This window comes from Bos taurus, chromosome 3 (assembly GCF_002263795.3).
Source record: "Bos taurus isolate L1 Dominette 01449 registration number 42190680 breed Hereford chromosome 3, ARS-UCD2.0, whole genome shotgun sequence".
NCBI lineage: Eukaryota > Metazoa > Chordata > Mammalia > Artiodactyla > Bovidae > Bos > Bos taurus.
Genome location: NC_037330.1, coordinates 50,233,153 through 50,246,956, shown reverse-complemented (window position 1 = coordinate 50,246,956; position 13,804 = coordinate 50,233,153). Strand labels below are relative to the sequence as shown.

Genomic DNA, 13,804 nt, shown 5'->3' with positions numbered 1-13,804 from the left:
TAGTTGACCACTAAGTGTCTAAAAGGCACAATACCAGGATAAAGGGATTATTATATACGTCTTTGGCAATTTGGAGCTGGATGACAAGGGACAGTGTAAGACGTTATCACACCTCTCAGAATACCACACAGTTTAAAACTTAGGAATTGTTTATTTCTGGAATTTTCCATGTATTATAGCCAAGCCTTACTTAACAGCAGGTAACTGAAACCTCAGAATGTGAAACTGAGGATAAAAGAGGACTGCTGTATAATATTTCCTTCAGGTTCCATATATTCCTTCCCAGTTACTTTGGGCTTAATGTTCTCTTCTTTTCAAAATTTTCTTAAAGTGAAAGCTTAGATTATTGACTTAAAATTTTCCTTTTCAAAAGTATTTAAGGGTATAATCTTACTTTTAGGCACTACTTCAGCTGTATCTTCAGCTAATTAAAATTAGCTGTATAACTTACTTTTAGGTAATGTTTACATTTTATTCAGTTTACATTTTATTCATGTCTTATAATATCTTACATTTTATTATGTCTTATAATATCTTCTATGTGTGTTTATTTCCAAATATTTAGTCATTTTCCAGATATCTCTGTTATTAGTGGTGGACATTAGGTTGTTTTCATTAAACAAATGAATTCATGAAAGAACCTGATTTAAATTTTTTAAATGTTTTTTGAAGCTCAGTTTATTGGCCAGCGTATGATCTCTCTTGATGAATATTCCTGATTCACTTGAAAAAATTCTGTATTCTGTAATTATTGGGTGAAATTTTTTTTGCAGTTCTTTTGAGATATAGTTGACATATAGCACTGTGTATAGCTGCTGCTGCTACTGCTGCTAAGTCACTTCAGTCATGTCCGACTATGTGCGACCCCATAGATGGAAGCCCACCAGGCTCCCCCGTCCCTGGGATTCTCCAGGCAAGAACGCTGGAGTAGGTTGGCATTTCCTTCTCCAATGCATGAAAGTGAAAAGTGAAAGTGAAGTCGTTCAGTCGTGTCCAACTCTTAGCGACCCCATGGACTGCAGCCTACCAGGCTCCTCCATCCATGGGATTTTTTTTCCAGGCAAGACTACCGGAATGGGGTGCCATTGCCTTCTCCTACTGTGTATAGCATAATGACTTAATTTACATATATTATGAAATGATCACAGTAAATTGGTTAACATACATCATCTTGTAAATATACCAAAAAATAAAAAGGAGAATGTCTTAAGATCTACTCTGTTAACAACTTTCTAATATACAACAGTATAACCTATTGTCATTGTATTGTACATTAGGACCAGCTTTTATTTTTAACATACTTGGTTCTTAACCAGTAATTAACATGAAGAAACCACTGTATAGAAGAAAACTTGAAGTATTTGTAATACCATTAAGTATCCTATATACAAACCTCCAAGCTGCAAACTTTGAAAGATGCGAGCATGCATTCACATGTCCAACCACATAAATTAGTTCACATGTCTGGCATACATTGTCACATGTGTGCATCCTCTACAAGTGGCTGTGCTTTTGTGTCCTTTACATTGTAGAGTACAGTATCTTTCTTTCAAGCCCAAGATGTCCAGTTCAGTACAGTTCAGTTCAGTCGCTCAGTCATGTCCGACTCTTTGCTACCCCATGAATTGCAGCACGCCAGGGCTCCCTGTCCATCACCAACTCCCGGAGTTCACTCAGACTCACGTCCATTGAGTCAGTGATGCCATCCAACCATCTCAAACTCTGTCGTCCCCTTCTCCTCCTGCCCCCAATCCCTCCCAGCATCAGTCTTTTCCAATGAGCCAACTCTTCACATGAGGTGGCCAAAGTACTGGAGTTTCAGCTTCAGCATTATTCCTTCCAAAGAACACCCAGACTGATCTTTAGAATGGATTGGTTGGATCTCCTTGCAGTCCAAGGGACTCTCAAGAGTCTTCTCCAACACCACAGTTCAAAAGCATCAATTCTTCGGTGCTCAGCTTTCTTCACAGTCCAACTCTCACATCCATACATGACCACTGGAAAAATCATAGCCTTGACTAGACGGACCTTTGTTGGCAAAGTAATGTCTCTGCTTTCTAATATGCTATCTAGGTTGGTCATAACTTTCCTTCCAAGCAGTAAGCATCTTTTAATTTCATGGCTGTGATCACCATCTGCAGTGATTTTGGAGCCCCAAAAAATAAAGTCTGACACTGTTTCCCCATCTATTTTCCATGAAATGATGGGACCAGATGCCATGATCTTAGTTTTCTGAGTGTCCAGAAGCAAGCATAAAAGCAGTGGTGATGTAGCTGGTACTGCTAACAGGTACCAGCTGTTATACTGTACCACTGTACTTTCCAAAGTACTGTACTGTGTTTTAAAATGTTTATTTACTTTTTTTTTTTTTAAGTATTTGTGTGAAAAATAGCTGATCACAGCTGCCTTTGTTGGACTTATGGATGTGCTCTCAGAATGGAACTCATTTATATATAGGGGACTTACTGTAATAGCAGATCAGTTGAATTCCTTATATGTGAATATATAGATTATTAAGTAGTCTTTTTAAGACTCTCTTCATTTTATTTATTTATTTGTTGCTTTTAAAAATTTGAACATTGGCCCTTTCTTCTTTCTTCCTTCCTTTTTTTTTTTCTGTCTTTATTGTAAATACAGTAAATGTAATTGACCTACAACATTATGTTAGTTCAAGCTGTAAAACATAATGATTGGACATTACAAAATCACCATGGTAAGTCTAGTTACCATTTGATGCCATACAATGTTACTAGGATATTATTGACTGTATTGTCCATACTGTACCTTTTATCTCCATGATTCATTTGTTTTGTAACCGAGTTTGTGCCTCTTAGTCTCTCTTACCTATTTCACTTATCTTCTTCCCCTTCCCCCTTCCCAACTGCAACCACCAGGTGGTTCTCTGTATGTATGAGTCTGTTTCTGTTTTGTTATGTTTGTTCATTTGTTTTGTTTTTTAGATTCCATATGTAAATTTTATATGAATGAAATAATACAATATTTGTTTTTCCTCTGTCTAGCTTATTTTACTTATCATAATACCCTCTATATCAATCCATGCTGTTGCAAATAATCAGGATTTCACTCTGTTTTATGACTAATATTCTATTTTATAAATACATTCTGTATATACACCTTCTTGATCCATTTACCAATTGATGGACACTTAGGTTGCTACTATATCTGGGCTGTTGTAAAATAGGCTGCAATGAATATAGGAGTACAGATATATTTTCTAACTAGTATTTTATTTTCTTCAGAAGCATACCCAAAAGTGTAATTACTGGGTCGTATGGTGGTTTTAAAGATTAAAAAAGGTACCCCCATACTGTTTTCAACAGTGTCTGCCAATTTATACTCTCTCTAGTAGTGCACTAAAAGTGCATTTCTCTCCACATTCTTGTTGTTCCACATTCAGTTGTTATTTGTTGTGTTTTTGATAATACCCATTCTGATAGGTTTGAGGTAGTTCATTGTGGTTTTGATTGTGTTTCCCTGATGATAAGTATTGTTGAGCATCTTTTCATGTACCTGTTGGCATCTGTATGTGTTCTTTGGAAAAATGTCTATTCATGTCCTCTGCCTGTATTTAAAATCAGGTTGTTTTAGTGATACTGAGCTGTGTGAGTTCTTTGTATATTTTGGATTATTAACCCCTTATCAAATTATATCATTTGCAAATATCTCCTCCTATACAGTAGGATGTCTCATTTTGTTGATAATTTCATTCATTGTGCAAAAACATTTTAGTTTGATGTAGTCCTACTTGTTTATTATTGCTCTTGTTTTCCTTGCCTGAGGAGACTAGACCCCAAAAATATTGCTAAGACTAATGTCAGAAAGCTTACTGCCTGTGTTTTCTTGTAGAAATACTATGATTTCAGATCTTATCTTTGTCTTTACTCCATTGTGAGTTTATTGTTGTATGTGGTTTAAGAAAGTAGCCCATTTAGATTCTTTTGCATATCTCTGTCCATTTATTAGAGGGGCTGTCTTTTTCCCATTGTATATTCTCTCTTCTTTGCCATAGATTAATTGAACATAAAGTGTGAATTTATTTCTGGGCTGTCTACTTTGTTCCATTGAACTGTGTGTCTAGTTTTGTGCCAGTGCCATACCATTTTGATTACTATAGATCTGTAGAATAGTTTAAAATCATAGAGCATGATACTCTGAGCTTTGTTCTTCTTTCTTTAGACTGTTTTGGCTGTTTGGGATTTTTTGTGTTTCCATACAGATTTTCTTTCAGATAATATCCAGAAGTGGAATTGCTAGATCTTATGGTAGTTCTGTTTTTAATTTTTTGAGGAACTGCCATACTGTTCTTCATAGTTACTGTGCCAATTTACATTCCCACCAGCAGTATACAGGGTTCATTTTTCTCAACATCCTCACCAATAGTTGTTATATCTCATCTTTTTTATACAGCCTTTCTAACAGCTGTCAAGTGATAGCTCACTGTGAGTTTTTTTTGTAATTTTTTAATTTAATCTTTTTCCCATTCTTATTCAAATTATCTTTCTATTTAGGATATTACAGAATATTGAGTAGAATTCCTTGTGCTATATAGTAGGTCCTTGTTGGCTATCTTTTTTTTTTTTAATTGAAACATAATAGTTAATTTACAATGTATCAATCTCTGCTGTAGGCAAAGTGACTCAGTTATACACAAATATACATTCTTTTTTATATTCTTTTTCATTATGGTTTATCACAAGATAAACTATACTGAATATAGTTTCCTGTACTATTCAAATTAGAATCTTTTTGTTATGTTATTGTAGTTTTGATTTAGATTTTCATGATGCTTAGTGTTGTTTGTACCTATTGGCCATTGGTGTCTTCTCTGGAAAAATGTCTGTTCAGATTCTCTGCCTTTATTTTTGGTGTTGAGTTGTGATTTTTTAAATATGTTCAGACTATTAACCTCTTATCAGATAAATGATTTTAAAATATTTTCTCCCATTCCATAAGTTGACTTTTCATTTTGTTGATGATTTCCTTTGCTATATAGGAACTTTTTAGTTTGATATAGTCCTGCTTATTTGGTTTTGCTTTTGATGTAAAATGCAAAAAAAAAGAAAAATCACCAAAAGACAGTCACTGCTGAGACTGATGTCTAATAGCTGACAGTCTATGTTGTTGTTTTTTTTCTAGGAATTTTATACTTCATGTCTTATGTTCACAGTTCATGTCTTTAATCCATTTTTAGGTTAATTTTTGTGTATGGTGTAAGATAGTTGTCGAGTTTCATTCTTGTTGCTGTCCAGTTTTCCTGACACTGTTTATTGAAGAGACTATCCTTTCCCTGTGAAGTATTCTTCACTCCTTTGTTGTAAATGAATTGACCATTATTTATGATCTTTCTGTTTTTGTCCCATTGATCTATGTGTCTGTTTTTATGCCAGTGTTATACTTTTTTGATTCCTATAGCTTTGTCACATAGTTTGAAACCAGCTAGTATTATGCCTTCAGTTTTGTTCTTTCTCTTTTGTAGTTCCATATAAATTTTAGGCTTGTTTATTCAATTTCTGTGAAAAATACCTTTGGAATTTTTATAGGGGTTGAATTGAATCAGTAGATCACTTCTGGTAATATAAATATTTTCACAATGTTAATTCTTCTAATCCATGAGGATGAAATGTCTTCATTTATTTGTCTTCAATTTCTTTCATCAGTGTCTTATAGTTTTCAGTATACAGATCTTTTACCTATTTGGTTATATTTATTCCTAACTATTTAATTCTTTTTGACTCAATTGTAAATGGGATTATTCTCTAATTTCTCTTTCTGGTTGTTGTTCACTTGCTCAGTCATGTCCAACTCTGTGACCCAGTGGACTGCAGCACACCAGACTGTCCTTCGCTATCTCCTGGGGTTTACTGAAATTTGTGTCATATTGAGTCAATGATGCCATCCAATCATCTTATCCTCCATCTTCCCCTTCTCCTCCTGCCCTCAGTTTTTCCCAGCATCAGAGTCTTTTCCAATAAGTCAGCTCTTCACATCAGGTGGCCAAAGTATTGAAGCTTGAGCATCAGTCCTTCCAGTTAATATTCAGGGTTGATTTTCTCCAGGATTGACTGGTTTGATCTCCTTGCAGTCCAAGAGACTCTCAAGAGTCTTCTCCAGCACTGCAAAGCATCAATTCTGTGGTGCTCAGCCTTCAAATAGAAGGGGAAAAGGTGGAAGTAGTGACAGATTTCCTCTTTTTGGGCTCCAAAATCACTGTGGGTGGTGACTGCAGCCATGAAATCAGAAGATGATTGCCTCTTTGCTGGAAAGCAATGACAAACCTAGACAGAGCAGAGACTTTACTCTGCTGACAAAGGTCTGTGTAGTCAAGGCTATGGTCTTCCCAGTGGTCACATATGGTCATGAGAGCTGGACCATAAAGAAGGTAGAACGCCAAAGAATTGATGCCTTTGAACTGTGCTGGAGAAGACTCCTGATGAAAGTCCCTTGGACAGCAAGAGATCAAACCAGTCAATTTTAAGGGAAATCAACCCTGAATATTCACTGGAAGGACTGATGCTGAAGCTGAAACTCCAATACTTTGGCCACCTGATGTGAAGAACCAACTGATTGGAAAAGACCCTGATGCTGGGAAAGATTGAAGGCAGCAGGAGGAAAGGGCGTCAGAGGATGATGGCTGGAAGGCATCACTGATGCAATGAACATGAACTTGGGCAAACTCTGGGAGATGATGAGGGATAGGGAGGCCTGGCGTATTGCAGTCCATGGGGTTGGGAAGAGTCGGTCACGACTGGGTGACTGAACAATAACAACAACAGCCTTTATGGTCCATCTCACATCTGTACATGACTACTGTGAAAACCATAGCTTTGACTATATGGACCTTTGTTGGCAAAGTGATGTCTCTGCCTTTTAATACGCTGTCTAGGTTTGCCATAGCTTTTCTTCCAAGGAGCAAGCGTCTTTTGATTTCATGTCTGCAGTCACTATCTGCAGTGATTTTGGAGACCAAGAAAATAAAGTCTATCACTGTTTCCATTGTTTCCCCATCTATTTGCCATGAAGTGATGGGACTGGTTGAAGTAGTTCGAGTGTGTTGAAGAGAAGAGAAATTACTTTGCCAACAAAGGTTCGTCTAGTCAAAGCTATGGTTTTTCCAGTAGTCATGTTTGGATGTGAGAGTTGGACTATAATGAAAGCTGAGCATTGAAGAATTGATGCTTTTGAACTGTGGTGTTGGAGAAGACTCTTGAGAGTCCCTTGGACTTCAAGATCAAACCAGTCAATTCTAAAGGAAATCAGTCCTGAATATTCATTGGAAAGACTGATGCTGAAGCTGAAACTCCAATACTTTGGCCACCTGATGTGAAGAACTGACTCATTAGAAAAGACCCTGATGCTGGGAAAGATTGAAGGCAGGAGGAGAAGGGGATAACAGAGGATGAGATGGTTGGATGGCATCACCGACTTGATGGATGTGAGTTTGAGCAAGCTTCAGGAGTTGGTGATGGACAGGGAAGCCTGGCTTGCTGCAGTCCATGGGGTTGCAAAGAGTCGGACATGACTGAGTGAACTGAATGGACCGGATGCCATGATCTTCATTTTTTGAATGTTGAGTTTTAAGCCAGCTTTTTCACTCTCCTTTATCACCTTCAATAGGCTCCTTAGTTCCTCTTCACTTTCTGCCATTAGAGAGTGGTATCATCGCATATCTGAGGTTATTGATATTTCTCCTGGCAACCTTGATTCCAGCCTGAGCTTCATCCAGCCCGGCTTTTGCATCATGTACTCTGCATATAAGTTAAATAAGCAGAGTGACAACATAGAGCCTTGATGTATAGTTTGTTATAGTTCATAGTTTATTCAGAATTAAGATTTTTCCGCTTGAAGTAAAATATAGAAACTTTGTAAGACTATAGGTCTCTTTACCATTCCTATTTTATGTTGTAATTATCCAATGTATTATAGCAACATATGTTGAAAACCTCACTAGGCAATACTATTTTTTCTTTCCTCTGTTCATAATTCGATAGTTATCACTCTGGCTTTTTGTTGATTAGTGTTTGCCTGGGAAGACTTCTTCCATCCTTAAAAGGATGTATCTTTGTATATGAGTGTGTTTCTGATAGAATACATATGATTGATTCTTACTTTTGTAACTAGTCATTCTTTCACCCTTTTTGGAATGTGTTGGTTACTTATATTTGATGTTATCATTGATCTTTTTGGGTTTAAATCTACCATCTTGTTATTTGTTTGCTTTTTATTCTGTTGGGTTTTGTTCATTTTTCTTGCCTTCTTTTGAATGAATTTCTGTACTTCATTTTTTTAATGCATTCTATTAAGTAATTAATTATACCTCTTTTTTTTTTTTAGTGGTTGCCCTAGGGGTTAACATATGTATCTTTAACCTGTCATATGCCACCTTCAAATACAATGGACTGCTAGCAGAAATGATGGTAGAGAAGATTAGATATCTTAAGTGATTAGAAGGAATATAGTCGAGAATGATGGAATCAGCAGAGGGAATTCTAATTAGAGGTTGTGATAATATATGTTATATATTCTCTAATATCAAAGAACAGAGTCAATAATAGATTGTTTAGAAAGTGAATTATTAGGGATATGGAGAATTGATGGGAAATGGTATTTACGCAACCCTTGAAGGCATAGTTTCTCTACTTGTTTACACATCTGTGTATTCTCATGCAGTCATCTACATTGTGCATCTACTTTAAAGCACCCCTGAAAGCTTGTTTACCTTTCAGTCGGCAATAGTGTATACCTTTATAATGGAGAAAAGGTGTATGCCAACAACTACCTCTGATAACCCTCAGTAGTTTTAAAGAGCATTACTGAATTCTTATCATTTGGCTAGGGAATATGAAGACTTCAGTGTTGGGGTTTTCAGTTTGCATCTGTATACAGTATATCAAAATGATCAAGTTAGCCAAATAAATTTATGATAAATTTTGGTTTAAGGAGATAAGACAATGTTTTTATGTTTTGTTTTGTTTTCAAATAATGATTTATATTCAAACAGTGGGGTTTTTAAAGATGGAGAAGGGCTCTTTGTGGTACAAAAAGATAGTCCTTATGTTATGAAGTGATAATCTAGAAAAGTAAATTGAGTCAGAACTTATTCCTACTTTATATATTTAATAATAGAAAGTACCTTGCTTACCATGTTTCTTAATTATATTTTCTTTAATTTATGTTTCATCCACTTTAGTATTCTTTAGATCAGAAAGTAAATATGATTAAATCTTTCAACACTGAAATGAGATTTTATTCTTTAAGTTTTACAGAGAACAGTTTTCCTTTTATGTTTATTAACAGAAAGTTTAAAAGATCAAAATCAGCATACTATGAACAAGCAATATGAAAGAGAAAGGCAAAGACTTGCTTCTGGAATAGAAGAATTACGTGATAAGTTGATGCAAATAGAAGCTGAGAATTCTGATCTGAAGGTTAACATGGCTCACAGAACTAGTCAGTTTCAACTCATTCAAGAGGAGCTGCTAGAGAAAGCTTCAAACTCTAGCAAACTTGAAAGTGAAGTAAGCTTAAATTAGCTATATGTACTAAATTTTGAGAGAAGAAAAAAATGTTGTATGGTTTTGTAAAAATTGTTTGTTAAAGATGAGATTTATACACTTAAAAAAATGGTATCCTATAAGTTATAACTTCTTTTTAAATTATATTTGGAAACTTTTGGGTTTTAATATATGTTAAAAGTAGGAAAACAGTGGCTAAATTTGGTGAGGCTTAAACTGTACTCCTTTCTATTATTTCTTTCAAGTATAAGTTAATATGGCTAATACATATTTACAAGTAAAAAATTTGGATTATGTAATTGGAAAAAAACAGGTAGTAATAGAGGATTTCGTATTTGAGCAAATAGTAGAACCACCTGGAAAGCTTGTTAAACATGCAGGTTTTGGGTCCTATTCCAGTGATTCTGATTCAGTAGGTATGGAGTAATGCTAAGGAATCTGCATTTTTAAACAGCTGCATGTAAATTTGATGCAGCTATCTTTGGATTATATCCTGAAAAGGGGATACTGTATGTTTTATGAATATCTGATCTTCATTTCCACTGAGGACAGAACAAGAATGCCTTAATAGGTAATTGTGTACTAGGACCACACGTGTATATGCTATAGTCACCCTTCAAATCACAGGTTGCCGGTCTTTGAGGGCACTTTTTAAATGTCTGATTTCCCTTCTTAAAGTCTATAGCCAAGACTAGGGATAAGACCTGTGGGATAGGAACTTATGTTAATTACAGAAAAGAGAGTCAGTTGATAATTACAGCCATCATCTTACTTGGAAAAGTGTCAGGTACTAAGCTTAATAACTTTTTAAATTAAAATATTAGCACAGTCTTGTTTAAAATACAGAAAGGGACAAAAAAGAAAATAAAACATTGGTAATTCTACCAGTAGAAATACTGCTGTTAACATTTTATTGTACTAATTTCAGTCTTTAACAGCTACTTTTACAAAATGGGTTGGGTGTGGTCCTGTTTGAACATAGGCATCTGAATTAATGGAATAGGATGTGTCATATTCTGCTCTTCCCCTCACTGTTTTTCTTCTGAATTGTCATTCATATTTTTAAAATAATTTTAAATTTATTTCAATGTGTTTTCAGATGACAAAGAAATGTTCTCAACTTTTAACTTTAGAGAAACAGCTAGAAGAAAAAATAGTTGCTTATTCCTCCATTGCTGCAAAAAATGCAGAACTGGAACAGGAACTTATGGTACAAATTACCTTTTTTTGCTACAAATTTACTGTGTCTTTAAGGAACTTAATTTGTAACAACATGTTTGTTTTAGTATAATTATTCTAAAATATACCATGTAGGAAAGTATAAATTTTATCAGATTCTTTCAGTTTTTAGTTCTGTATTTTTAAGTTAATATGGAAAGTTCTTATCTAAAGTTGCTTTTTTTTTTTTTTTCAGTAGCAACATTTTTATTGAAGTACAGTTGATTTACAATGCTGTGTTTGTTTCAGGTGTACAGCAAAGTGATTCAGCTTTATATATATATATAGTTATATAGTTATATATAGTTATATATATATAGTTATACATACATATTATTTTTCAGATTATTTTCCATTATAGATTATTACAAGGCTTTGAATATAATTGCTTGTGCTATACAGTAAGCCCTTGCTGTTAATTTATTTTATATAGAGTGGTATGTCTCTTAATTTTTTTATTTTTTATTTTTTATTTTATTATTATTTTTTTTAATTTTTATTTTATTTTATTTATTTTTTTATAATTAATTTTATTTTATTTTTAAACTTTACATAATTGTATTAGTTTTGCCAAATATCAAAATGAGTCCATCACGGGTATACATGTGCTCCCCATCCTGAACCCTCCTCCCTCCTCCCTCCCCATACCATCCCTCTGGGTCATCCCAGTGCACTAGCCCCAAGCATCCAGTATCGTGCATTGAACCTGGACTGGCATCTCATTTCATACATGATATTTTACATGTTTCAATGCCATTCTCCCAAATCTTCCCACCCTCTCCCTCTCCCACAGAGTCCATAAGACTGTTCCATACATCAGCGTCTCTTTTGCTGTCTCGTACACAGGGTTATTGTTATCATCTGTCTAAATTCCATATATATGCGTTAGTATACTGTATTGGTGTTTTTCTTTCTGGCTTACTTCACTCTGTATAATAGGCTCCAGTTTCATCCACCTCATTAGAACTGATTCAAATGAATTCTTTTTAATGGCTGAGTAATACTCCGTTGTGTATATGTACCGCAGCTTTCTTATCCATTCATCTGCTGATGGACATCTAGGTTGCTTCCATGTCCTGGCTGTTATAAACAGTGCTGCGATGAACATTGGGGTACACGTGTCTCTTTCCCTTCTGGTTTCCTCAGTGTGTATGCCCAGCAGTGGGATTGCTGGATCATAAGGCAGTTCTATTTCCAGTTTTTTAAGGAATCTCCACACTGTTCTCCATAGTGGCTGTACTAGTTTGCATTCCCACCAACAGTGTAAGAGGGTTCCCTTTTCTCCACACCCTCTCCAACATTTATTATTTGTAGACTTTTGGATCGCAGCCATTCTGACTGGTGTGAAATGGTACCTCATAGTGGTCTTGATTTGCATTTCTCTGATAAGGAGTGATGTTGAGCATCTTTTCATGTGTTTGTTAGCCATCTGTATGTCTTCTTTGGAGAAATGTCTATTTAGTTCTTTGGCCAAAATTCTAACAATCAGAATCCAACAACACATTAAAAAGATCATACACCATGACCAAGTGGGCTTTATCCCAGGGATGCAAGGATTCTTCAATATCCGCAAATCAATCAATGTAATACACCACATTAACAAATTGAAAAATAAAAACCATATGATTATCTCAATAGATGCAGAGAAAGCCTTTGACAAAATTCAACACCCATTTATGATAAAAACTCTCCAGAAAGCAGGAATAGAAGGAACATACCTCAACACAATAAAAGCTATGTATGACAAACCCACAGCAAACATTATCCTCAATGGTGAAAAATTGAAAGCATTTCCTCTAAAGTCAGGAACAAGACAAGGGTGCCCACTTTCACCATTACTATTCAACATAGTTTTGGAAGTTTTGGCCACAGCAATCAGAGCAGAAAAAGAAATAAAAGGAATCCAAATTGGAAAAGAAGAAGTAAAACTCTCACTGTTTGCAGATGACATGATCCTCTACATAGAAAACCCTAAAGACTCCACCAGAAAATTACTAGAACTAATCAATGACTATAGTAAAGTTGCAAGATATAAAACCAACACACAGAAATCCCTTGCATTCCTATACACTAATAATGAGAAAACAGAAAGAGAAATTAAGGAAACAATTCCATTCACCGTTGTGACGAAAAGAATAAAATACTTAGCAATATATCTGCCTAAAGAAAACTAAAGACCTATATATAGAAAACTATAAAACACTGGTGAAAGAAATCAAAGAGGACACTAATAGATGGAGAAATATACCATGTTCATGGATTGGAAGAATCAATATAGTGAAAATGAGTATACTACCCAAAGCAATTTATAGATTCAATGCAATCCCTATCAAGCTACCAACAGTATTCTTCACAGAGCTAGAACAAATAATTTCACAATTTGTATGGAAATACAAAAAACCTCGAATAGCCAAAGCAATCTTGAGAAAGAAGAATGGAACTGGAGGAATCAACCTACCTGACTTCAGGCTCTACTACAAAGCCACAGTTATCAAGACAGTATGGTACTGGCACAAAGACAGAAATATAGATCAATGGAACAAAATAGAAAGCCCAGAGATAAATCCACGCACATATGGACACCTTATCTTTGACAAAGGAGGCAAGTATACACAATGGATTAAAGACAATCTCTTTAACAAATGGTGCTGGGAAATCTGGTCAACCACTTGTAAAAGAATGAAACTAGACCACTTTCTAACACCATACACAAAAATAAACTCAAAATGGATTAAAGATCTAAACATAAGACCAGAAACTATAAAACTCCTAGAGGAGAACATAGGCAAAACACTCTCTGACATACATCACAGCAGGATCCTCTATGACTCACCTCCCAGAATATCGGAAATAAAAGCAAAAATAAACAAATGGGACCTAATTAACCTTAAAAGCTTCTGCACATCAAAGGAAACTATCAGCAAGGTGAAAAGACAGTCTTCAGAATGGGAGAAAATAATAGCAAATGAAGCAACTGACAAACAACTAATCTCAAAAATATACAAGCAACTCCTCCAGCTCAACTCCAGAAAAATAAATGACCCAATCAAAAA

General features: G+C 35.1%; 1 protein-coding gene across 8 annotated transcripts in view; it reads left to right on the top strand.

The window, feature by feature from the left end:
* Positions 1–13,804, top strand: part of CCDC18 (coiled-coil domain containing 18) — a 173,194-nt gene that overhangs the window by 43,121 nt on the left and 116,269 nt on the right. For all 8 annotated transcript variants that reach the window (XR_009493921.1, XM_059885079.1, XM_015464582.3 and 5 more), the window contains 2 exons: positions 9,316–9,536; positions 10,633–10,743. Coding sequence is in view for 7 of the 8 variants with exons in the window: in XM_059885079.1 (XP_059741062.1) it covers positions 9,316–9,536; positions 10,633–10,743 (332 nt within the window). In the remaining variant the exon portion in view is untranslated. The remainder of the gene's footprint in view (positions 1–9,315; positions 9,537–10,632; positions 10,744–13,804) is intronic.